This window comes from Cyanistes caeruleus, chromosome 6 (genome assembly GCF_971803275.1).
Source record: "Cyanistes caeruleus chromosome 6, bCyaCae1.hap1.1, whole genome shotgun sequence".
NCBI classification, from domain to species: domain Eukaryota; kingdom Metazoa; phylum Chordata; class Aves; order Passeriformes; family Paridae; genus Cyanistes; species Cyanistes caeruleus.
The window spans coordinates 36,542,817-36,570,456 of NC_141706.1; the positions used below are offsets into that span (position 1 = coordinate 36,542,817).

General features: G+C 37.5%; 1 protein-coding gene and 1 long non-coding RNA gene across 22 annotated transcripts in view; both read right to left on the reverse strand.

Moving 5' to 3' along the window:
- GPHN (gephyrin) overlaps positions 1–27,183 on the reverse strand; it is a 277,246-nt gene extending 250,063 nt beyond the window's left edge. For 13 of the 20 annotated variants that reach the window (XM_086892679.1, XM_086892680.1, XM_086892674.1 and 10 more), the window contains exon 1: positions 27,019–27,180. In XM_086892679.1, the coding sequence (XP_086748805.1) occupies positions 27,019–27,082 (64 nt within the window). In that variant the 5' untranslated portion in view covers positions 27,083–27,180. Of the gene's footprint in view, positions 1–27,018 lie in introns of all 20 variants that reach the window. The other 7 variants (XM_086892689.1, XM_086892677.1, XM_086892693.1 and 4 more) reach the window with 4 other exon arrangements.
- On the reverse strand, positions 1,539–18,879 carry LOC111930304 (uncharacterized). Of its 2 annotated transcripts, none has more exons than XR_002865105.2 (3): positions 18,771–18,879; positions 5,024–5,196; positions 1,539–4,013 (listed from the first exon to the last, which is right to left on the reverse strand). It is a non-coding gene; the product is annotated as an uncharacterized LOC111930304 (long non-coding RNA). The 2 variants fall into 2 exon arrangements; XR_015287905.1 differs by lacking the exon at positions 18,771–18,879 and adding an exon at positions 10,906–11,303.
- Positions 27,184–27,640: the final 457 nt, after the last annotated feature.

The window sequence follows — 27,640 nt, forward strand, 5'->3', positions numbered from 1 at the left end:
AGCAGTACTTTTTCTAGTGTAAATATACTTACAACAGTATTTAAGCATCTGTAAAACAAATTAGACATTGAGAGTACTTCCTAATAATTTTAAATATGACTTGCATTGCAATAGCTGTTGGTGGTCCCAAGTGAGATTAGGATTTGTAGTCTAAAAAACAGACAAGACAAAGACAATTAAGCAAAAAGGGTTGTATTACATGAAGACTGAATAAAGAGTGATGTTTTGCATTCCTATTAATTTCAGTGTGACAGTTGGTGCTTATTAGAAGATTCTCCTGCAAGGAGCTTAGAAAGTAACATATTAACATTCACTATTTAATTCCTCCCAAGTCCTTGCATTCTATTTCTGTCTTTGGCAGCAAGTATCCAGCCAAATTACAGAGAAATACATCCAGTGATTCCAACAATCTTAGGAAACAGAACTTCATTCACAATTAAAGACTAAAGATGTACAACTGTTTTCAACCTAACCCATTAGACAATTCCTCCCTAACCCCAAATTAATAACCCTGATCTTAAAACTAAGATCACTAGTAAGGCCATGTAGCTTTCAGTATCATTAAGAACAATGGGAAAATCTCAGTCTTAGTGGCAATCAATATCAAATGTATTTTAAAGAGTAAGAAAGTTTTCAAAATCTCAAAGAAATCAGTAGAATCCCTAAATATTTTCCATTTGCCAAATTATTTTTTTCCATACTTGAGCAAATCTGTGCTCATTTCCATAAAATTATGTAAAAATATAAATAGCATATGCTACCTTGATTCTAAAAATGGCAAGCAAAATCTTTTTACATCAACTGTAAAAAATTAATTGATCACTACTACATACTATAACTATAAAGACTAGAAGTACAAATTTTATCCAAGTATAGGTTAACTCCGAAGACATTGTAATGATATGTATAATTAAAACTACTAACCTATAATTTCATTTATGCCTCCTGCAACTTGATGTATGAGAAGCAATAAATAGTACAGAAGCTGTTTTGTATTATCTTATGTTAACCATCATAGCCTGCAGAGCTGATTCCTACATGATTCTGTTTGTAAATGCCTCTACTGAGAAGTCTGACAATTCATTCCTACACTTTTTTAATTACCAACTGATTATTAAGTAGAAGGACTTTGCTTCTTATTGCAGGCCACTTTAATTTCTTTAAGAGCCATTTGAAGCATTTTGAAAATGCAAATTGATATCATATGCCTCATATTGAAGGCATCATGAGATATTTTTAAAACCCTCTGGCAGACTGAGTGAATTAACCTCAGGAAAATCTGTATCAATCCTTCCCCAATACACTAGCAGATAAGCTGAAAACATAGTAGTCTCTTTTATAGCTTCTGAAGTGTGATCAATGCAGAATCCAGACTTCTTGGTCTGAAGTTGCTATTATTACCATAAATATTCCCTTAAAAAAGCAACCAAACACTTCCTTTTAGAGCTCTGTTACCTCAGCTTAAGTAACCCTTGCTAAAAATCTTCAAGGTGAAATAGCATCATGTTAAAAAAAATAAAAAACCCCTCCAAACATACTTAACTTTTATATGATGGTTTTATTTTCTTCAACTGTTATTTTTACACCTTGATCAGCTACTGACCCCATCACCACTGATAAACTTTCAGCTCCCTGATACCATGAACATTAGATATTATTAGGTGTTACGCCTTTAGCAAGTTGATTCTCAACAGTCTTTTTTGGGCTTGCCTTCTTACTTTTGCATTTAACTTGACAGCCTCTCTGATCTATTTCCCCCCTCTACATTACATCCTTTTCTTATTAAAAACTTCCTTTCTCCTGCAGTTTCAACATGTCACCTTTAATTTTTTGGTCTTCTGATACTGCACCGAAGCCCGGGGAAACAGAGGAGAGTACTCTGCCGTTCTTGCGGAGTAGCGCTTACGATGGCTACGTGTCTGTTCCTTGCTGGGGGAAGCAGGAGCGCTCCACACCTTCACAGCTTGGTTTTCACAGAATGGAGACGCAGGTACACAGGCTACAGGGGAGATGCAGGGCACAGTAACGGCCTCCTGATCTAGATAAAACCAAGACTAATACATTGCACCATTTGAAGAAGATAGAGGTCAGCAAACTAAAGCCTTTCTTTTTGCAGCCTACATTCCAGTTCTGAGTCTCATACAATGACTATAAACGGATTGTACAGCATCACAAACCATTCCTTTAGCTAGCTGCCTCAATTTATATATGCTCAGTCTGATTTTTTGGATTTTTTTCCCTTTTATGCAAGCTGAACTTCACTAAAAATCACAGAGTACACCTTCTGTAATTAGCAGACTGTAAGTAAAATGTTATTTCTCTTTCTACAGTCCATCAAACTACTTCTTCCTAGAAACACTTGCTTTAGCATCTATAATTTTGGTCTTGGCATTCTGCACCAATTCTGCACTCAGACTGCATGGGAATAATCCAATTTCTTTTTACAACTGATTTTTCTGCACGTTTCCCCCAAGAGTAATTGTAGGGAAAGAATGCGAGCGAAATGGGACATTATTGCATAGTCTGGGTTAGGGAGAGGATAATGGATGTGAGGATGGGAGTGACTGGAAGAAGGTATTATAATAAAGAGGAAATGCAACATAAAAGCCTGATGTTGATATATCTGAATAAAGTAGAAAACATCATCACTCATTTAATGCTATGAACTTCTGTAACACTTTTTAGAACACAGAGGGTTTTTTTAGAATTATCTTCTGCAGAGAATATGACAATATTGATAGCATACTAAGCAGTTCTTTGACATCTGCCAGCTGCCACTCAGTCTTTACCTTTGACCATGGACATTGCATGGAATATAAAAGTTGAATGTTATTTACAAAAATAAATTGTTTTCCACAGAAAAAAATGCTTTTCATAAAAACAAGAACAGTATATTAAGAAAGTCATACAAATCTTGAGTCATTATTTAAAGTGCAACATGTTGGGAGCAAAAAAGTGTCAGCAGTTTCATATTTTGGCAACGTCAGGAAAAACATGTCTATAACAAACTGTGCAAGGAGAAACAAGCTAGAACACACAGAGTATAGTCCTGGACTTGCTCATTAAGTTTCTGCAAAAATTTAAAAAAATTTTAAAAAAATTTAAAAAAAGAGCTCTGTACTCCCAGAGCATGGTTTATAATCCTTTATGGCACAATCATAGATCAAACCCAACATTTCATTTTGGAGGAAAAAAAAGTTCAGCTGCTTACTTTCAGCTGTCTTGTGCTAGAGTACCCAATGAAATTTTTAATAAGAACCTTTCTTTTTTAAATTTAATTTTCACTTGTGCAGAGACCTCCTTGCCTCTTCCTTCATGGTGCAATGTCTTCTCATTTACAACCCATTGTTCTTTCTCATTTTATATTGCAAGCTGATGAGATGATCCGTTTCGGTCACATATCTTTTGACAGCATAGTCCTGCAACTCAACATCCTATTCTAAAATAATGATTAACAGAATGTGTCACAGCAATCAAGAGCTTAACAGGACTGAAACAGGCAAGCCATTACTGTGAGAAAGCAGACCAAAAAACAATATAACATACTGAATGCACACACATCCTCCACCAATTTATTGTACTTCAGAAAAATCTTTTTTTCTGGATGTGAACTGAAAATAAGTTTGAAACATTTTGTACTGGTCACTGCTTACTAGTAAATCATAAAAAATTATTTATATGGCTTAAATGATGTCCCAACATAAAGAAAGCAAATACATATTTGAATCCTCTGTGTTTCTACATTCAGTTCAGTTCATTCAGTAAACCAAATTTCCATAGGTGATGGAATAAATGAAGTGCCACTTGTCTGAGAAGCGATGAACTCACACAGAAGTCTTTTCCTTGCTGGATGGTCCTTCTACCTTTCCTTGCTGGATATTCTAGGCACCTATAGATGCCTAAAATTTTTGATATTGCTATTCCTCTATCAAATTTGATTGAAAATAATTAAAGTGCTCAAAAATAAGGTAACAGTTGCCATTTGCAAAAGCCGCTTCCATAGGAAACACAAGCTGAAAAAAAGAAAGACACACTGCTGAGGAGATAAATAGCAAGATTTTTTTACAGATATATACATAAATATATACATTTGAGGCCTCCTTATTGATCAAAAACATTACCTTTGAAACACCATTAAATGAAATTATGGCTACAAAAGTGTTACAATCATAGAACTATAAATACACTATCTAAAGAACTACTGAATTTGACTAAAAACTCCTGAAAAGATGTCTTGTGTTTTAATAAAGAGTTAAACTGAGACACAAGAAAGGGATAAGTAAAAATGCTAAGTAACTAACCCTAATATAGTAGTATACAATATTGATTCTAATCTAAGACAGTATTGTAATTACATTTTTCCTATGGAACACCAAGAAAGACAGGAAAAAATAAGTGTTCTCTGACCCTGGATATTAGTTTCATTTTTCTAGTCTAAATACAGAAACAGAAAATGTGTCACATGCACATTAAACTATGACAGGACCATCCAATGAGAAGATTACTTATATTATTCAATTTAAAAATGGCAGCTGGAAAACAGGAATTTATCCTATTAGTGGAAACTGAAACAACAAGCTGAAATGCACGCTTGAGTTTTTTCAGATGAAGAGGGAGACTTCTCAGAAGGCAATATTCTCTTCCACATTAAAAAATTGTACATGGAAGATTTACGGACTTATTGACAGTTTGACTGAGATGCAATGGAATCAGGCAAACATTATTGTTAACTCACAATCAGGCAACCAATTCAAGAGGCACAGGTAAACTGATCTCACTAGTTCCTGGTTAAGTCCAATTTCCCACTACAGGGAAATACACAATACTTATGTTATCTGAAACTGAGATTCAGAAATGTACTCCCCCACACAGTGTCAGTAAAGAGAAGTTCTTCAAGCTACAGCTGTACTGAAGCTCAAAACAATAACATTTCCATACTTCAAGTAAACCTTGACAGATTATCTGCTTAACAGAACAAAAACCAGTATCAAGCATACTAAATAAAGCAAGTTATTGCACTTACAGTGTTACAGTGTCTCAAAAATGGTATCTCCAATATGCTTTCATTTGTGTTCTGCTCACATGAATGCTCTGTCAGTCATGAAGGAAATGTTCCTCTTCATGTTTTTGGTATAGTGTTGGGGCTTTGTTTTTTTCCTCTGAAGCTATGAAGTGAATATTCTGTGTACATTGCACCTTTAAACACAAATCAAACAATTAGCCTGCAGGCTACCTGGTCACAAAAATAAGCATGACCAAAACACCATACTGTTTGGAGACCTGGGAGAAACTGCATCCTCTGAGTAATTTTCAATTTCTTGACTGGATATGAATCAGTACACTACTTCCACCGAATTATTCTTAACATGTAAAGCCTGCTGCTAAGGAGCTTGCCATAAAAATATTTAGTCCCTATAAAATGTCGAATTCCAATACAGAGAGATGATTTTATTACAGATATAGAAAAGAATGCTTTGCAAAACTGGTATACCTACTCCCAAAAAAAGAGCCCTTTTTTACTCACAGCAGATCCCAACTAATTAAACCTTAAAAATGTAACATTGCTTTATAGGTCAAATTTCTTTAGGAAGTTTCTGTGTTTCTCAAAATCGGTTATTTTCATATGTCACAGGCTGGAAGCCTCTGATACTCTGGGGTGATAGCCTTTTAAACTTATCATAGCAAATTATTTTACCATGCAATTCTGGCTACACATATTCACTGCAGTCATTCATTAAATACAAAGTCTTAATTTTGTAAGTGAAGACTGCAGAGACCTAAAGATTTCTTACCTACATTTTGTTAATGTAAAAATAAGCAAGCTAGGTGAAGTCAGTCCCCTCTGTGCTCCATTTTTCAAATTTTGATTATTCCCACGTGCCATTCAAGAAATAGTGATGTGTTAATAGCACATTTGATTTAGCTATATTCAGATAATGAGAAGCTCATAGGAAAACAGCATAGAAAGAATATAAAAATACTCTAGTCCACCAGAAAATGGTATGGCTCACAACTTGAAATATTTAGGTTTGTACTCGTTTTTCTTCTTGTAATAGTACTAATCTGTATAGTGGTACTATTATATAGTAGTATACTATACTATATATATACACTATATATATATATATACAATATATACTATATATATATTATATAGTATTATATAGTACTTAGCTGCCCTGTTTCCTAAGTGCAAAATAAGGCTGTAACAGTTTACAGTGTATGCAGCTGAGTGACAGTGATCTTGGGTTAAAATACAGCTAATCTGAACTAACAGGTGTATAAAAACCTGAGCTCACCTCATTAAGGTCAATTTAACGAACATTAATTCTACACAGTATCCTCAAACACTTTCAGGACCCTTATATTCTGGGAAAACACAGAATTGTCCAAGAGTGGGTCAGTATTTACAGCATACTGAAGTATTTTCCTCTTAAGACTTGCTCCTTACAATCATTTTGCTCAAATGAACTACATTTTCTTGAGAAACTGAAACCAGTGTCAAAATAGGCACATTTAGCAAAGAGATCAGATGCTCTGTTACACAGAAAACTTGATAACAAATTTCCAAAACACATGCTGCAATTTCTAAGGGCTGCTACTATGTTAAACATTGAACAGTCTCTGAAAGCTCTTGCCTAATTAAGAGGGCCATGAGCTTCTTTGAGGAAGTCTTTAATATTTCTTCTTCTGTATGAATCTGTTATAGGGACAGATGTACAGACTAATATAAAAAAAGAGAGATTATGCTGCTGAAGTTTTTTTTTGGTAAGTTTTTTTTTTAACTGTACAGATTAAATAATTACTTTTCCATTAATTCTCTTTTGATCTCCAAAAAGAACATCATTACTTTGTAAGACTTTCTTCACTCCAACCCAGTATTTTTGAGTACAAGATTACTTATAAGAAAGTGCTTCTGTCCTTTCTTAAAATAGATTCTGAGTGGGAGCACATGCCATCATGATGCTGTAACTCATCAGGAAATTATGATGCAGTACCATCTTATTCTAAAGGCACCCGCTAGCTAAGATATGGACAAGGTCACATCAGCACTTTTTTTGTTTTTCAGGAAGAAACAAACATAATACCACCAACAACAAAAAAAACCCAACATAACAAAACAAAACAAAAAAAAAAAAACCCAACCAAACAACAAAAAAACCCCACCAAAACACAAAACCAAAAAACTTGACACCAATCACTTTGCATAGAACAACAGCTACCAAAATACTAAGATGGAAAATTATAATTGTGAAAATACTAAGTGTACATAATTTAAAAATGCAGTGAACTACCTAGAATTATTATCTAGGAAGGCAACAAACTAAGGGGAGGAGAACTGATTTCAAATGTTTTTTTCTTTCTTTTTTTTTTTAATAATATTTAATAATTTTTTAATCATATGGCATGTCAACGAGGTTGTGGGGAAGACTGCTGGGAAGAGTGCTCCAAAATTTTTTTCCTGCTTGCTACAATCTTGAAGTATATCCAAATAACTTTTGTTTTGAAAAGACATTGAAGAAGACTACATCAGAAAAGCCATGACAGAAAAACCTTCTTAAGTAAAACAGGCTGTTAGTTATTTTGATTTTCTTTAAAAAAATAATTGTTCTTATTTTATTTAAACAACTGAAAGGAAATCTGGTTGTCCAGCAGCTTTATTCCTTCAAGTGCATCAATACAGCATCCAGGCTGGGTGACCCCAGAACTTTCTAACTGTTAAGATATTTTTATTTAAATGGCAACAAAAACCAGTGCTCCTGCTTTTACCATTTTCAAATACTTGATAAGCATCATGTTTTCTCATCATCTGCATGGCTTCTGAATTCTTGGCAGCATGTAATAAAAGTATTTTTGCATGTAAGCAAAATTCAGGCCCTCAAGTCCTATACAAAGTCATCCAACAAACACCACAGGACTTCCCTAGAAACAGAGATGATAAATACACTTAATTTTTCTGGTGGCAACTTTAAATAAGGCTGAAGCTCCACCCAGACACACTAGTAGGCTCATGTGCAAGGTAACACAGAAATTACACCTGAGGCAGCAAACACCCCCCAGTGAAAGGACGGTGGTGGGGCTGTATAACAGCACTGCAAGGCACACAAATGGCTTGGGACTACCAATCCAGAACTTTTCCTGGAGATACACACCAGATTACAGCGAGTACCACAGAGGCAAGGAATTTGGCTTTAATTCCCTGTTAGCATATGGGGATTTAAAACCATGCATTTTTTTCCCAGAAGAGCACTTTAATTAGGAATCTTAAAGGCTGGATAGTAACAAGCTTCTAGTCTGCTAAAGCTAGGTAACTACCCAGCTAAAAATTAAAATGCTGTGGCATCTGGACAATTAACAAGGATCACACTGTAGCCTGGTAATAACCAGGGTGCTCAGCTGGGAGAGAAGACCTAGATTCTAGTCCCTGCTCCAGGGACTATTTCTGTTTTGTTACTTGCCCTTTAACAGGACAAGAAAATTCAACAATAGTTCAAAATGCAAATACCTGAACCCTCTTCTCTTCCCTTCCACTGCATGGTCCAAACTACTGAAGTTTAAGATACCAAAGCATCACCACATCTATGGCTCTCTTTGGATCTAGCCTACAAAGCACTACAGATACCTATTTTTGATTGACTATTTATTTCTCTCTTCAGAAAGACAGGATTTCTCAGAATTTGGGCACCTTTCCAGACATGAAGCTTTTTTAATTTCACAAGTGTGTAGCTAGGGATATAGCTCCTAATAGCATGCTCCACAGAGAGAGTAAAGGCAATACATTCCATTTTAAAGAATATTTAAAGCTGCTTCTACTTTTAATACAGCATTCCCTGGAGCAATAAAAATATCCCCAAATTACTGGATCAACACAATATTCTCTGCTCAGAAACACACAAACTCTAGTAAATCCACCTCACAAGTCTAAAACAATGACTTAACACCCTCCTCTGCCCCTGACATCCATCATCACACTATATGTTAACGCTAACCACCTTCTTGTGTCAACTGCAGCTTTTCTTCCTTTTTTCTTATTTTTTTTCAACTTGCATCTTTTGGATCATGTACTATTTTTTTGTTTGTCTTCATTCAAAAATCTTCAGCCTAGCCTTGAAGACACACAAGAAAGGTAATGTTCACATAGGTTGATCAATATGATAAATTAACTGTGAAATGTTCATTTTTTTAGAAATCGTTATATACTTTTGAGTACCACATTAAGTTAACACTACTGGAGCTTCTTCAACTTCCCATCTCAAATTCTTAGCCCTGGAGCAAGAATGGATGCAGTCAGAAGTAACTACTCAGATGTAAGAGGAATGCAAAATGTATCCATGTATGTCATTTCCATTAGACTAGTAGTGCCTCAGTAAATTCAGAGGTTTGCAAACCTTAATTATCAAAGAAAGATATAATTGTTACTTTCAAAATACTCTTTTTAAATATCATGTCTTCCCTTTAGTTTAATGACTGCACTTTAGGCCTCATCCAGAAAGGTAAAGCTTTGATATTGTTAATATGACAGACATTGAGGGAAAATCCAAACCCTCTCTTAGAGCAAAGTATACAACAAAAATATACATTATGTAATTCTAATATACAGATTATACTTCTCTGAATTAGCTAATTTGAACAGACTAGTGAGTTCATATGGGCATTCCTTTAAAAAAGAGTAGACAAACTGTCTGAACAGAATTTTAGCTGTTCAGCTAACAAATGCTATACAAAAGGATTCTGTTAAAAATCAAGGAACTATAAAGAGTAAGTTCAAGAACAAAGCTGTGTCCACATAACACTTTCAAGACATTTGATCCTGGTTACCTGATATGGAAAGGCTTAGTAAGAAACCATATTCAAGCACTGAAAAATCCTAAAAAAAACACTCTTTCAAAAGCGAAATACTGAAATAAATGCATCATGTGTGTTCTAAGAGCATCTCTCAACTGCTAAATTTTGTTTAATAAATAAATAAAATAACAAATAAATAAGTGGTATGTAGGTCCTTGATGCAGAGGCTGTTATATACAAATTTAATAAATGGCATCTCATTTAATACTCAAATTGACTGTGTCTTCTAGGATGTCTTAACTCATATATTACATTATATTAGTTATCTTGAAATCCTTAAATAACCAACAAGAGTTTTTTACCTAGTAAGCTATATTTTAAAAGTCAGGCTAGAGTAGCCAAAGTTAATTATGAGTGAATCCAAGCTAATAGAAGAATCCAAGTTTATTTCAGGACTTGCATGTGTTGGCTCTTGTCCTCAGAGACTTAAAAACTCTTCTTTTAAGTATGCAGCCTTATGTAGCATGTAAGTTTCTATCTAGTTCACTACCTCTTTACCTGAGCATTTGCAAAGTACTTACATAAATAAAAGAAATCTGCATAATGTGTAAATAAAAAGTAATGTACTTTGGCAGAAAAAACTTCATGCACAGTGAATAATGTTATCAGTTACAACCTAGTATCTGAAATTACATCTAATATAGAATAAATCACAGAACTGTGTCAAGCTGTGAAGTACTGTGAGCTTTAAGCAGCTTTAAACCACATCCTTACTCAAATGATCTCATTTTGGCACCCAATGGAAGGATTTTCTTCAATTACATTCACATACAAAAATTTAAAGAAAGTTTGTATCTTAAGATGCATCATCAATGCACAGTAATTGACATTAGATAGTTGTGTAACAGCCCAGGGAACATGGCAAACATACTACATTGACTTAAATGGAACTTACAGTTAGAATGTACACTTTTTATTTTCCTTATGAAGGAAACTCCTTGAAAGTATGGAAGCAGAATTTCCATTCCATTGAAGGGACAAGAAAAGGAGATGAATCACCTAAGCTTTTTCAGCAGCTACAAAAAGCTAACTCAGGAGAGAAGTAAAAATGCTACTCACCAATTGTAGACAAACCATTAACCAACAATGTAAACTGACAAAATATGTTCATAAAAGTCTTTCTTCATCCTACAGGATCTGTACCAGATGGCAAAGCCGTACAGTGGGTATTGGCTCCTTGCAATGATCTATAAATTGCATTCCTGAACAAAGGGGGCAGATAGATTTGCAGAACAAGCTATACAATTTCTTATTGGTACTTTTTGTCTCGTAGAAGGTCACATACAAAGGAAAATTGGACTTTTCTACCTGTCTGGCTAACAGGTAGAAAAAAATGCAGCCGAACACAGAGACCAGCCTAACAAAATCTACTTTCTACAAGGAGATGACTGGCCTGGTAAATTGAGAGCAGTGGGTATTGTCTAGCTTGATCTCATTAAGGCACACACCTTTCCCTCACTTATTAAACTGCCCTTGTCTCAGCTGATGAGTTTCCACACTTTTGCTTTTCTAATTCTGTCCCTCATCCTGCCTGGGGGCAGTGAGTAAGCCTCTGGGTGGGGGCTCAGCTGCTGCACCAAGCACAATATCCTTTAGTGATTTCTTTCAATTACTTCCTTTTTACTGCACTAAAGCAGTTCATTCTCCAGATAAATCCTCCTGGACAACAGACTATTAGAAAGATCACTGGCTGCAAAATGAAAGAAACAACCATGGTCAAAAGTGGCAATATTTACAAGCAATTAAAACACATTCTTCTCATAGCTATGCTAATACAAGAAAGATGGACTACGGGAAAAACCTTTCACGGAGTTGCCTATGAAGTCATTCAGGAATGTGAGGCAAAGTGGAAGAAATGCCCTGTCATCTGCCAGATTTAAGAAAAAAAAAATAAAGTAAGAAAGAAATGAGAAAAAGGTAATTGCAACTGTTGACCTGGTAACCTGATGAAATCCTGAGATTCCAGGAGATGTCAATTCAAAGCAGGTACAAATAAAAAAGTTCCATGAAAAGAAGCACTTCACATTTAGTAGAAATTCAGAAAGAAGATACTCAATCTAATGGCATTCAAGAGGTTGACTTTTTCATCTAACACAAAAAATAATCTCAATGAGATATATGATGTATTTGATCAACAAACTCTATAAAGACACATACATCTGAAGAAAAAAAAATAAACAAGAAAACAACACTGCTGAGAAAGATTTCAGTATAACCTGTCATGTTACAGGCAATGAAAGATATTACAGTCAGTCCCAAAGGAAGTATGCCTTTGTCAATTCATGAAAGAATAAAACCTGCACAAGAACAGAAATAACAGTAACTGAAAAGTCTTTTCAATGAAAAATATCAGAAAAGCACTAAAAAGCCATTTCCAGTATTTAGCCAGTACAATCTACACCAAATATAAAGATGAAAAGTCAGACATGGAAGAAAATGACAGCAAAGGAATCTGTTGGCCTCACATCTTTATCTTCTATTGTTTTTAAAGAAGAGCTAAGGTTTTTAATGCTTTATTCTCTTGCCATCATTAAGAAAGCAGTATGCTCAAGCATCTTGCTCCATGGTGAGATTAAGGGGGAAAAGGAATGGCTGAAACTCTTGGGAGTACTTTCCCACTCATCACCTTTTTTCAAAACTTTTTTTTTTTAATCAGTTGTAATAGGAGCTATAATTAAATTCTGAAACTTCAACAAATATCCAGTAATTCTGTACAGGTTAATAAAGAAAAGTAATTAAAATAAAAATAATCTAATGGTCTCCTGAAGGAAGATGAGACATTAGTAAAATAGGAGCAGATTCACAGATCAACCAGACATCACCAGAAGTAGCACAATTACTTCAAAACCAGGAAGCCGATCATTTTGTATCCAAAAAAGAGAGAAATATCCTACAGACACACAAACAGCATATGCTTCTGTGAGCATGATTAAGTGAATGACTGGTAATTGAGTTTTGGAGCACTATATGTAGCCCTAGGTCACTGCCTCTGAAATTGAAATCAGCGGTCAATGGGTGGTGCACAAGGCTACCAAGTGTAATTGTATCCATGCAATCTTCTCAAATAATGTAACTTCTGATTTTGATAAAAGTGCACTACAGTAAAAATACAAGTTTTGAGGGCCTGGCAACAGTATACTTCCCAAATACATGGGCTACTAATGTCTTGGCAAAAGATCGGTTTTTTTCATGCATTATTAGCAAAAGAAAAAAATTCCCACTTTCTTTACACTGGCAGCAACTTGTTCCCTTCTCTACTGTGTGGGCACAAGCATTTACTCATAGTAAACTGAAAGAAATTCACTGAAAGTTGGCTTGGCAAAATACTATCATCTGGACTAGTTCACATTCTGTTCGCCGTATATAGGAATAATTTTGCTGGGATAAATGAGAGCTCATGGACAGATAAGAGCTCTAGGTGGGATTAATTTCACCTTTAACACAATGGAGTAAAAAACTAACTCATAAAGAATTGCTAAAAGACTCAATATTTGTCAGCTTTGAATGAGGCTCAGTAAGGGATTTTTAAGGAGAGGCTATTGGGATTATAAACATCTAGAACATTTAGTTTGTTTTTATGGGAAGAATAGAGTAATAATATCCTAATTTTGTTCTGGTTAAGCTTTTCTAGTGAACAGGATGCTTGCACATACCTACAAATGCATAATCCTTAAGCACACAAATCTTTTCTCTGCTGAGCTTGTCTGCTGTCCATTAACAAACAGCCTTTACACCACATTTGTATAACCATGGTCTTTACATTCTTTGCTAGAAGCTATCCTTTATGATACTGTTTTGATTTTACATAACGTGGTTATCAATTCCTTCTATAGTTTCTTTTTCTCACACTGCCTGTAAAATTGTGGTTTTATTACGAATTCTTAACATTTTTCTAGCCAGACTGTTCTTTTATGTTATGATTTTTATAGTGACTACAGGATTTCAGTATTTTCTGCTATTCCAAAAATCACACTTCCACTACAGATATACCTTAAAACCAAAGATGTTACTTACATTTGCAATTTATCTCCAAATACGGCGTTTCAATACCCAAACCATGGTCTGTACATAATTAGTAGCCATGGAGACCATGAAAACACACAATATTAGACAAATGCATGGACCAGCAAGCTTCTGAGTTGTAGTTAAAGACTTAAATTTAATTGCACATGGTCCACTGACCACAATTATACAATTAACTATTCTCATCTTCAACCCGATCCCTTCCCCATTTTAAGGAAATATCAAGAATCTCAAAGCCTGACTTGCCCAAACAGCTGATGCCTTACACTGACTGTTCCAGTTACCTCCATCAATCACATGGATAACAGTTCACTCAAGAGAAAGGTGGCGACTCTGTTCTCATCAGCAAGAAGGTATGCAGGGCCGAAACAAAATCACATGATGATCTTGCATGCAGATGTTTTAAGTAGTTGGTATACAGACAGATGTCCGATAGAAGAAAAATAAGTCAGGAGAACATCATCTGCAATTTAGTACACAGCAGGCCAGCAGCCTCAAAGTTAGCATAATAGCTAGACTGAGCTAGAGATATGCTTAGAAAAACTACACTGAGTGCAAGTAAGATGACAGATTGGCCAAAGAAAGCCCTCGAGCAAAAGGGAAACCAAACCCAGCAAAAATGTGTCACTTTTCTTGTTTTAAAAATTACTGATATACACTACAATAGATGTTTGTGTGTGTATGCATATTAATTATACATATATAGTCTTCAAATTACTTCTGTCAGGCATACTATAGTCACGATAATAGGTTAGAAAAACTAAACATTAGATGTTTTGACTATTTAAAAACTAATACATTCATAAAGTGACCTTATGTGCCTATAAATGTGTAACATAGTGTTCACCTTTTCCCAAATTTAACACTGCAGAAATCTAACATTCAGCTTTTCTAGTTACCTACCATGCAAGTTCTCAGATGTTCAGCTCTTTGCTCAGCACAAATGTAGCACAGCCTTCATATTTACCTACTACTACATCAATCAAAGATCTTTACATACAAAATGGAAAAATATATCTTGACTTATCCTCTCCTCAGAAAATTTTCCTGTAATAGGCAAATCCTTCCCTTCCCTCACTATGTTTTTTTTACTGCTTATTACTGAGCAGAGGCAGGGTCCTTACTTGTCCATGAAGATGAGCTGGTAAATACCGCCAGGAGGACACCTGGCCTGACAAAGCAATAGTTGCTTTTGGAAAGGAGGCAACACAGCCAGATTAAGGAGTGCCAAGACCACCTTTGCAACTGATGCAAGTGAACTACACAGAGTTAGCTGTGTTGAGGAAAGAGAAGTCCTATCTCCCATTTTTACCTACCCCACCCAGCTCCTCCCTCAAACCAGCATTCCTGAGGGTCCCTTGCCAAGTTGATTCAGTTGGTTCCAGTTGCAGAAAACTAATTTCTCAAAAGAAGAGCAGTTTTCCACTAGGTTAGCCAGTTAAGTTGGTTTTGCACAGAGTAAAAAAAATGGCAGGATAGAAGAGAAGTAAGACAGAACAGAACTGAAAATATTTACAACAGAGGTAAAAAATTGCCAGCCTTGCTCACCATTCACCTACAGAAGCAGAAGTCTGCAGAGCTCGGTGCTGAACCAGATCATAGAACTGACTCAGCTCAAAAGGATCCTTCTCTTTTGGCAGGCTAATTTTCATCTGTTTCAGTTCCCTGCCCGCACAGCCACAAAACCGGTTACGGCAGCACAGCACAGCATGGCAGTGAACAAGGAGAGTGATGATAGAATCATGCCCAAGATTAAACCTGTTGGTTCTAAAGCAGTGACCACTTATAGCAGACTGCATGGTATACCAGAAGAAAATTCTCTCAGTGCCTCACCTTGAGATGTAGTGAATGCAGCAAGGTAAAATCCCTGAAAAGGAGCTACATGTATTTTCCTACCGGACAAGTCAGATAGGTACAGATATGCCTGTTCAAACTGAAGATTAATTTAAACATGCTTTTTCTGTCATTTCCTCAGCTACAGATTTTATAAAAATTTGTAATTCTATGGCTAGTTTTGAACATCTGAAATACTTCTACATACTACCAGACTTTACTTTGGGCTATCTTAAGTTAAGAGGCATTTCAAGGCTAGTTAATGAAAGACATCTCACTTTCTCCAGAGTACCCAAATATTCAAAGGTTATATGCCCTCACCCACATCACCTTTACAAAATGCACAAAAGCAGTTCAAGAGCCAGTATCTTCCTGGTCACCTTCCATTTCTAGGAAGGTCTCCTTAGTACTACCCACTGGAAGACCCCTCTGGCATGCACAAGAATTTTAAGAAGCACACATAACCCTGTGAAGGCAAAAAACAACAGAATGTCTATATCAAGTTTTTGAGCTTGGTTCAAGAATGTGGCTTTTAAGCTGTCTCCTGAGAGTCCCCAGTCACCACACTTTGGTTCACACTGCAGAGAAGAACGAAGTATGAATACGGAATTCACTTTGGACAAAACTAAATGAGATGCACTCCACAAGTGCACCTAATGCACTCCAACAATTACTGAGGTCACTCCATGGGTTTTGAGCTAGTGTGAGGCAAAGCAGACTCAACAATCTGCAGGTGAAGTCCCCAGTACTAAGATCTGTTTCTCTAAAGCAGCGGTACTTGATATCAAAGACTTACATTGAATGAAATCACCAAAGGCAACCTACTGAATTACAGTCAAAAGACTTACCTTGGTACAGCACAAAATTTTTTTTAAAAATCGTGTACTTATCATTGAAGAATTGAGACAGTATCTAATTATCCAAATACAGGGAATATCTGCATCTGAGTTTTTTTCCTGCAATGGCTGCTAGTCGGAATGTCAGCATCTAGGGGGGTATTAAGTTTAAATTTATACTTTGAAGGAATTAGAATATATATTTTACTATTGCCTCAAATGGCTCCAGGCTGATGTTTTCCCAACATCTAAAACACTGAAAAAGCTCCTGAATGTGCCCTAATCATTAGCTACTTTCTAGATGCTAATAAGATCTCAACCATTCATTTTAAAGTAGTTTTCCTCAGCATACTTTTCATATGCACAGCTGAATTTACTTTCCGGAGGCTGAAGCACAGGTAGAACATTTTTAGCGGGTGCTTGTTCGCCGCAGAAAAAGGTTCCTAGGAATAATCTGAATGTGAAAACCTGCTAAAATTATTCTGGAGTATACTAAAAGCTGCTACTATTCTGGTAAGAAATACTGAAAATTATTACTATTTCACATCTAAAATCTCCCTTATGATTTGATGAGTCCTCACAGCAACTTACACATAACAATAATGGAATACAAGACATGCTATCAAGGAATTAAAAGATTTTTCTAATATTAAAGATAATCCATGATGTCCCAGTTTAATGCTATACAGAAATTTGCCTCAGATGGCTTTTCCAGAAAGATGTTCTGTTCATCAAAGCAGTCACAGAAAGTCTACTTGAACCCTTTTCTGACAAAACAACGGTGAAATGACAACTAGTATTTTCTCTAATTCTCTTTGATCAACTGCCAAGCCAAAGAGAAAAGTCATGTACTGAAACCATTGTGCATAAACTAGAGCTATACCCTTTGGAATAAAGAAATAGGAACAGGCAGGTGAGCTTCCTTGAAGCTTAACAATCACAGGAAATTCTTCATCAGTTGCTTTTTTCAGCAGTTGCTTTTAACATGAACTTTACAGTTTCCATTTTGATTTTTAATGTTTAGGAAAAAAGCCCGAGTCTCAGTCATAAGAAAGTCCTGCACACTGGAGACGCTGGTAACAGCTTTAATTCTTACCATGCTGGAATTTAACTGCAAGATCAGACCTTAAAGCTTGACAGCTTACCTTCCTACTGTGGAACCGAGCACATTCCTAAAAGATAGATATCAGAATAACCTTAGGTTCAGAAATATCAGATTCTGGAACAAATATACCCAACTTGAACCATACACATCTTACTGACATGACCATTCCCAAATTTTCAAAGCTCTGTGTCTTGCCTTCCTTCCAAAGAATTATGTCATACAGCACTACCCTGTAGTAACATTTACTTGAAAAAGTTATGAGATTTCTCTCAAAACTCTCAAAATCCTCAGTCTCCTGGTTTATTCTATGTATCTTTTACTAGTTTCTTCTTTTCTTTACTTTGTTAAATTAATGCCATAGTAAATGTCTGCATGATCAGAAGGGTATGGAATCTCTTGTAACAGGAGGTTAGGAGGAAAAGAAATTTCCCCTGCAGACATTTCAGTCTGCTTGATTACAGCAATCATTAAAAAAGCCTACCATCAAGTACATTTTACAAAAACTAGAAGTACCTGGATTTAGATTCAGCTAAATCTAGTAGATATGGAATTATACCACACTGATTTATTACATCTTTCAAGGGAAAAGAACATCATTAGAGTAACTAAGAAAGAATTCTTTCAGTACATCATAAAAACAGGAGAAAAACCTGGAGACAACTAAAGCATTCTCCAAAAACTCCATTTTATACATGATTAGTTTTATAATACTCTCTTTTTTTTCTTTTTTTAAAGTATTAAATCAGAGTGTACCAGCAATGATGAAGTTTTAATCAGCAGGAGTTACACATATAGGAAGATCTGTTGCAACTTTATCTCAGCATCCCTAGAGCTTTGTGTATATTATCTACAGAAACACTTTGTCCCTGCACTCTCTTTTAAAGGTGTTTCACAACTTTTTTCCTCACTGTGCTTAATTTACAGTTTATTTCTTCAAGGAAGTTGATTTTAAGAAGCCTTGATTTGCTGTAGGCATATTTAATGTCTCGAGTACTTACACAACTAACCAGAGAAATTAGGCTAAAAAAAGAGGAAAGGAGAAGTATGTATTCCCTCTAATCTTAAGCGGGTTTTTTTTCTGTTTTCCTGGAAACACCAAGCATTTTTCTCACCAGATATGTACTTACTTTAGGTATATTGCTGCCTTCTCCCACTTTTTTTCTGAGGTGAAGTTTCTGACAGGGAATCCACAGTAAGCCTTTGGTTTCTCACCATATACACCGTTCTGCCACTACTCTACATCATATGAAAGAACCATGTCAGTAGGAAACTATGCAATATCTGTTCAAATACCTGGAAATCTTCTTCCAGAAACGTGCTGCCACCCACACCTTCCTAAGACAGGATTTGTAAGTACGTAGTAGGAGGATACATACCTGCCCAACAGTATCTGCTCTTTGGCAATCTCATTTATCTTCCTAATCCCATGAGAACTGCTTTAAGAAGGGGTAAGAAATTGCAGTGTAGAAGTGTGTTGGTTTGCAGAGTTCCTAACTAGTACCATATTCAATATTGCTTCAAGAATTATTGGATTAAGACTTTACAGACCTCATCTCAGGTCTTGCTATCAATTCTTTCCTAAGTGGCCTATCTAACAGCATCAGAAGCAGCTTGATAAGAATAAAGGGAATTTCCTTTTTTTTAATGACAAGCATCATTTGTAGAGGTCCTAGAAGCCTTTTCCTTCTGAGTCAGGTCCGCAAGACACTTCACTACAATTCATTTTAATTCGCAAAGAATGTGTATTATTTTTCATTCATACAACTTCCCACAAAAATATTCTGAATAAACAACTTACTTCCTAGATTTCAGTATGAATTTAAATCCTCTCCAGCATACATCTTAAAAAAAGAAAAAAAGTACCAATAATCCCACCTCCCAACAAATCCAAACTATAACACCTGGGAAAAAAACCCAAAAACACAAACCCAAACAAAACCACACCATATAATTTAACATATACTTTAATTTCTACTTCCCACTTTTAGATCTCAAAAGTCACATATGATAGCCAGGCATGAAATATACAGGCATGAAAGATTTTTTAAAGGAAAAATATTCCACATAAGTTCCCTACAATATACAGGACAGTGAAGAAAACCAACAGTTTCATAACCACACAGTAAGAACTAAAAACACACAAAAATTTTATAGTTCAAAGCCCAAGTGTATTCTGCTTCTTCACTTTCTTCACTTTACTACATAATAAGCGATATAATTTAATTAGAAAAGGAAAAAATAGAAATATGTATTTCTATAATTGTGATTGTAAGTGCAAGAAATTCTTAATATATTTCTTTTAAAGGTCTACTTATACAATCTGTATGTTGAATACATAATGAAATGTCGCAATACATCTGGAATTATTGAAATTACTGTTCTAGGTAACTCATATATAAAGCTAAATTAATGTTGAGTCAGTTCTTGAAGGTCTTGGAAAAGTATCAAAAAACATTTTACTGCTCAAAAATAGGTTTTGTTATACATAGCTATTCCCTAACCATTGAAGTCAGACAGTGCAAGTCTTGTTGTTTATCTCGTATTATGAGACAATGTATTTTATTACTTACAAAACATCATTCACCCACATTTTAACAGTAGGATAGAGCCCTGTTTTACAGGATTTTGCAAAATGTACACACAAGATTATTCTTAAGGGTTTATGCCAATTTTTTTCCACTTGACAAGTTCGGCATAAAATAGGCCCCAGTGAATTGGTTTGAAAACAAAACATCACATACAAATCTCTTACTTGTAAAATGAAATTTTCTAAGATAACTGCCTAATTAAGTCTATTTTTCCCAAGCACTTTTTTATGCAATTACTGTTTTTTAAATTTTAACTTATTTTTTCAATTGTTTTGTGATAAAATAAAATAAAAGCCAAAATGCTATGCTCTTTTTTATTAATTAAAAACATCCCACAGGAAAAAGGCTGTCACCTGCTCATTTCCCTTATTACCCTCCTGCTCTCCAAGGACACCTTTTTCAGGCATTCTGTTAAACTTTCAAGAAGAATTCTGTCATACACAACACTACAAATATAAGACCATTCCAACGTAAGAAGTGGAGAGCTGCATACTGCATCTACATATATGAACAGAATGTAATTTATTTCTTTTACTTAGTCCACACTTCAAGACATTATAATATCTAGCAAGAAGTAAAATTTGTTCTCATTTTTAGCTATTATGTTTCTCTTGTTGCATAACAATCTCACAAATCGCAGACAACAGAATGTATACTTGCTTACCTACAAAAAAATCCAGACAGCTATGGCTGAATCAACATTAAAGGTGGAATTCTGTGTCTGTGTATCAGAATTTTGTATGCTAGACTCTCCAAAACATGGCCTGATGAGCACATATTCTGCTACTGTCCAATTAACAAAGCCAGCAGACCAACTAAAGGTTATCCCAGAACTAAGCTGGTCCTCATTAAATTCACAACCACTAATTTTTAAAATAAATAACATGGAAAGTTTTCCTGCTGTATTGGAAAAGTAGACAAATATAAACCTAGAAAAGTAAATGAAAACATGCTGCAATGGGTATGCTCTGTGCTGCTAAATATGAACCACAGACATGGAGCGTGGGTGAAGATGGAAGTCTTTCAACTGTATTCGGATAAGTAAACTCCAAATCAAGAAACATTGAGTACACAAGACTTCTTACCCTGGATCTATAAAAAATAAATCCCAAAATTAATGGCCATTTCCTACACAAGCAGGTACTATTTCCCATCTATACGTGTATGTTTTAAATCTCTTTCTTTCGATGCTTTTAGTTTCAGTGTTTCTACTTCTTCCCATTCAAAAGAGTACTGTAGCAAGCAACTAAAACTTTAAGTACAGGAGTCTGCTGTATCAGAGAGATTTCAGCCTATTTTTGTTACACACTGTACACTACACTGCAGGGGGGAAAGCAAGGACTTTCTTCCTCTAAGTTTAAAAGGTAAAGCATAGTTAGACTACAAAAAGGATCACATTCACGAGACTAAAGCTCATCATCACAGCCATGTAAAATGTCAAAAAGAAATGCTTTTGTGAAGATGTCCAGCTACAAATGGCAAAGAGGGTGATCTCCTAGTTTCTATGGATAAACTCAACATTATGGCAGTCTTATAGTTGAGAAAGATGAAAATCAATGTTACTCTGAATCCAGAAAGTTTTAATGGAAGCACAACATTTCTTTAACTAAGACTACAAGGAGAAGCTACTGCCTTTAATCTATGTTTTGAAGATAAGTGCACAGTAAGGTGTAATTCTAGAGAGAAGTCAGATCACAAACAAAAAAACTAAGCAATTTCAATTTAGACAATTAGAGTAGTTTGACAATAACCCCTAGCAAACCTAGTGTCAGTCCTCCCGCTCCCACACACACCTCTATAAGAAAGTTTCCCACTTTCTTATGAAAGCGAACATATGAACAGAACCATAGTCATGAAGACATCCTGCAACTTGCATGTTATTAATGAATACTTAGAGGAAAGTCATAAGAAGGTACCTCATAAAACAGGAGAGAAGCATATGACTTTTTAGTTGAGAAACAGACAGCCTATACATTTCTAAAACAGTCTGACCAACATATAGTGACACTGTAAGTATTTTGTTTCCCACATTTCTCAAAGATAATTTTTACAAAACATTCATATCACTGAACTTCAGATCTACCCAGGCAACCTCTTTGGTTGCAGTTCTCAAGTAGATAAGAGCCTCACCATCTCAGAAGAAAGCTTGCTTCAAACTGATACATTCAGACACAATGTCCACGCTCAGAGTCACTTCAAACACAAAGACACCTCTGTAATCTTTCACACTACAGGCTTATGGGAACATCAGGGTCTGAGTTACACATTCAGAAACATTTGTCTGCTTTATTATGTAGGCTTATAGCAACAGCTATCATTGAAAATGTCTTAATCTTTACACAGAGGAAGAAAGGGAGAACAATGTATCTGAAGAAAAATTTGCCTAAACCCCTTATCCCCTTATGAAAGGGAAAGGCTGTACCAATTTTAAAGCAATACTGAACATAGTAAACCTATCCTGAAAGAAAGTTAGTCTAAGAGCTTTATCCTAAACAAGGAGAAACAATACAAAATGAGGAGCAAAGACAGAAAATGGTATTTATGTCTGGTGATGATTTTCTCACAGACCTGCCACTAAAGCAAACTGAATGAAGAGTTATTAGCCAACCCAAAATCTGACAAATTTTTTTCACAAATATTTTGAAAAAAACAAATGTGTAACAAAACCTTGAGTTTTGGCCAGCTACATTACCTGCTTACTGGAGAGAAAACAAGAAGAGAGGCAAATAAAAAAATAATGGGGATGGAGAGAAAAAAAAACACAAAATAGGAACAACCAGAGAGAGGCAGAGTCTGTTTTTTTCCATTGGGCTAGTGGAGATGGCAACATCATTCAGAACTCTCTGGACGGTTCCAGTCAAGGGTCAGCTTTAGTCCCTGACAAAACAAGAAAGGTCACAGATTATATAACTTTTACCAATGCCACCACCAGTGAAGGATGACCTAATATTGATTCAACTCTGGCCAGAGCACACAATTTCTCCTCTTTTCTAGCCAACTTCAACGTTACAAAATTCTGTACTTAGTACACCAGGTTCAGCAACCTGACACCACTGGTAACTGATTAACAACTGTTCTGTTAGATAGAACCCAAACATGAAAAGCTTGCTTGTATTTTACCAAGAAAGCACTGATGCACAACAGTACATACAGAGCATGCAAAGGATCCAACCTTTACTGTAACTGTGGATACCTCTCCTCTTTTTCATTTATCTACCACACATTTCTTGTTTCTCTATGACTGTTTCTGTTTTGAAAGAAGATATCCAGAACACTTCAATGACAAAGGTTTAGACACTGTTAGTCCAACTCTGTTATTCCATCACAAAAATCTCCCAGCATGACAGTTAGCATCACAGCCCTTTTAAAATGTATTTTACCGTAACAGTAATCTCAAGACAACACAACACTGAAGTTCTATTAGTAGCTCATGAGCCTGCAGTACATACCAAAAGTAGCAGAGGGAAACCTAGGTTTGGAACCTAAGTGAGCAGCATCTTTAATCTGAACACTTCATTAAGCCCTGTGCTGAATATGACACTTTCACAGTTCCACTCTTCACAAATTAAAAAACTTATTGAAATGATAAGACACAAAGATAAGAATTCAAGTTTCTATCCACGAACAAGCTTCCTATGTGCATACGACATAAACCTCTAGTTCACAAGTTTCACAGTTTTGTTATCAGTCAGTTGTATATTTCCTCCCATTTCAGTAAATAAGCTTAACTCTACAACTTTCTATATAGAGACTCAAAAATAAGCACGAGCGTCGTCTTCAAGTCCATAGGTGCTGTATACACTAAAGCATTTTTCCTGATTTCAGGAAGACAGTTCTTTGATGTTGAGAAAATGTCCTAATTATCAACCCTACTCTTATCATTGACTCTTAACTAAAATACATCAATAGTTTGGGTACAAGAGAAATTAACAAGTAATTTTTGTAAAAAAAGTCCAAGGTGCTACATTCTGCATAAATTTGCATCTGAACACAGTTAAGTTACTTCGGTAAACAATAACTAAGATTTCTGTTTCTCTAATACACTGTACCTGTCCTAATTTGCCACAAGTGGAAAAATTTACATTTGTTTCTCGGTGGAAACTGGCAACACATACACAAACACAGAGGTCTACCAAGCAAAACTAAATACAATAACTTACTCAAAACAAAACAATGTAATGAAACTAAGCTTTATAACAAACATTACTCATTCTCAATATACTCCGCAGCCATGAGCATCAGGCTCTACATCAGATAAAAATAACAGTGTGCCCAAATAATTTTCATATGTCCTCATTTAAAAATAAACACACAACTTTATTCCAAATTAATTCAACAGACTTACTCCTTCCTAAGTAAATTTAAATTCCATCTGAATATGACCATAAGGTGCAGTACTGATTATTTTCTATACTGAGTATACCAGATCTAACAGGAGCATAAATCTGTATGCCTGTGCTGATAAGATCACAAGTATATATTCATAGGAAAACAAACATATGCCTATGATCTTAATTAGAAAAGCTAAAGAAGTCATGTTAATTATCTAATTTCTGATCACTAAGCTACTCTAAATGTTAAAAAAATATAGTTCACATACCTAACCTTTTCATTTCTACACTTATTACTCCATACAGTAGCATTTATTAGCTCAAGAACCAATTATTAATTCATCTGTATGAGAAAAATTCTGAAGACTACATTTTTTAATTTGCTATCTTTTCATAGCTGAAACAGCAGAAACTGCTAGGGGATCCAAATCCCCCAAGGTACAAATATTCTCTTCTCAGGTTAAAGGAGATGCCAGAGACGAAAACAATTAAGGCTGGCCAAATATATGCTATGACATTTGTATACCATTTTATTTAATGTTTACAAACACACATAAAAAGAAGGCTGGGAAAATTGTAAGAAACCAAGCTGTCCCCTTTTAAAATGGCAAAATAATTATTTGCAAAAGTTTTTAGCCTGGAATTCAAAATAATTACATTAAGGGGGAAAAACTAAAACTGTTCTGTTTGGTTATGCCATTTGGCTTTCCTCTAAAAACAAAATACTAAAATTAGACCAGAAGGTCTTCTCAATGAAATTACAAATTATAAGATAAAGCTTAAAGAGTTTAACAATGATCAAACAGGATTTATAGTTCAAAATAAGTGTATTCAGAAAGATTATCTGAACCTAATGAGAGACCAAAATGTTATTTAAATTATTATAACACCATATGTGCCTGGTACTGCATTCTGGGAAAACTTGTATGTGAAAATGATTACAACTCTATGATCAAAAGAAAATAATAACCCAAGTTACACACCATGAAGTTGTACAAAATAACGCAAAGACCATTCTGTTAGCACTCCCTTCCCACTTTAACTTTTACAATAATAGGTAGTGGCACGCATGTCCTATCCTTCAGGAACAAAGGGAACAAACCACCCCATGTGACTTTTGCATCTGGTCCAACACGCTCTACCCATATTAAGGATCTGGCTGCCTGGAATTTGAATGCAACGCTAAGGATCTCCACTTGTATATACCGTGCTTTTCTAGCGGTTTATCGTCACAATCATCTTGCGGCCAAGCAGGAGGGGAAGGAGGGGAAGGGCTGCAGCCTTCGCGACATGCCTCGCTCCCGGCAGCGGGATCAGCACCCGGCACAGGAACAGCGCCGAGGGCTCCCGCGGGCTGGGGCCGCTTCCGAACGCGCCGCTCGGGCTAAACACCGCTAGCTAATCAATAACATCAGGGCTAACGCCAGGCCTCCTCTCCCATCAATGTCCCTCTTTCACTCCAAGCATCCTCCTACTCCTAAGCGAGCTCACAACGCTGCTTTCCATGAACAGTCATGTCTTCCCAGGCTCCTGGTGAAACCTACTGAGCTCGACGCCTGAAAATTTCGCCGGAATCTCTCGCCCCTTCCTTGCATAGGAACGGCGCTGACGCCCGTATGCACTGGAACCCCTCGGGGCTCCGCGGGGCTCCGGGATACCCGCCAAGACCCCGGCAAAGGAACCCCCCAGCCTGTCACACCCCTACCGGCTCCGGGAGCCCTCCTGTGCAACCACCGCAGGTCATGTGCCACGGGTTTATTAAAGGATCATCCGTACGCTATGAGCGGCAGCATCATAAATGCCCTCCTCCCCCTCCCAACAGAGAGCATACAGGCACAAGCATCCCCACCCACCCCCTCCCAATTCCCAAAGTAAAGGCCGGGGGGGGAGGGGAAGGAGCCATCCCAAAGGAGCTGCCGTGCGGAGCGTGCCGCGCTCGGGCATTCCCGCGGCCGGGAGCTGAGGCCGCCTCCCGCCCGGAGAAGGCAGGCCCGGCACCTGCCGGCCCGCAGACTGCGCCGGGGCCGCGGGCTGCCTTCTCCGGCGCCTTCGCGCTCACGGCTCCGCCGCGTTCGGAGGAAGCCCGGCCGCGTCCCGGCCCCCCATGCCCTCCGGCATTCGCCCGCCCGCGCGCTCCGTCCCCTTCGCGCGGGTTATCCCCGGGTCAGTCCCCGCGGCTGCGGCGCCCGCCCGCCTGCGGCAGCGCTGCCCAGCGCCGGCCGGCTCCGCTCACGCCGTCCGCCGGCGGCCGGAGCGCCGCCCCCACGCCCCGACCCCGGCTCGGGGCTCCGGGTGCCGCACGCACGGCGGAGGGGCGCTCCCTGCGCAGCGGCGGCGCCGCCGCCACGAGAGAGGCAGACGGCCGGCGGGGAACCCCGCGGGGCGGCCTGAGGCGCGCACCGACCCGCGGCCGCCCCCCGCGCGTCCCCGGCGTCGTGCCCGGAGCGGCCCGGTACCTGTGAGGACGCCGACGCGGATCTGGTGGTCGTGGTTCGTCAGGATCATCCCCTCCGACGCCATGTTCGCGGCGCAGCACCGCACTGCTGGGGGGGGGGGGGGGGCGGCGCGGCAGCGGCGCCAGCGCAGAGGGGGCGGGGCCGAGGGGCGGGGCGAGGCCGAGGGGCGGGGCCAAAGCGGGGGCGGGGCCAGGGCTACGACGGCGCGGGGGGGGTGCGAGACTAGCGCGGTGCGCGCGGCGCAGGCAGCACCAATCGAGCGCCGAGAATCCGACCCGGCCCTCTGGATCCCTCATTGCAGGGGGCCGGCAGTTCAATTCCTGAGACTTCGGAAAAGGGGAAAAGAAAGTAAGGATGGTAATGATCCTTGCTCTTGGTTAGCATAGAATCACAGAACCACTGATTCAATTAGTTTGGAAAAGGCCTCTGTGCCCGTCGAGTTCAGCTATTACCAGCCTTGTCATGTAGACCATGGCGCTGAGTGCCACATCCAGTCTTCTCTTAAACACTTCCAGGGACGGTCACTCCACCAACTCCCTGGGCAGCCCATCCCAGTGCCGAATCTCCGTTTCTGTGAAAAATTTCTTCCTGACATCCAACCTGAGCCTCCCCCGGCACAGCT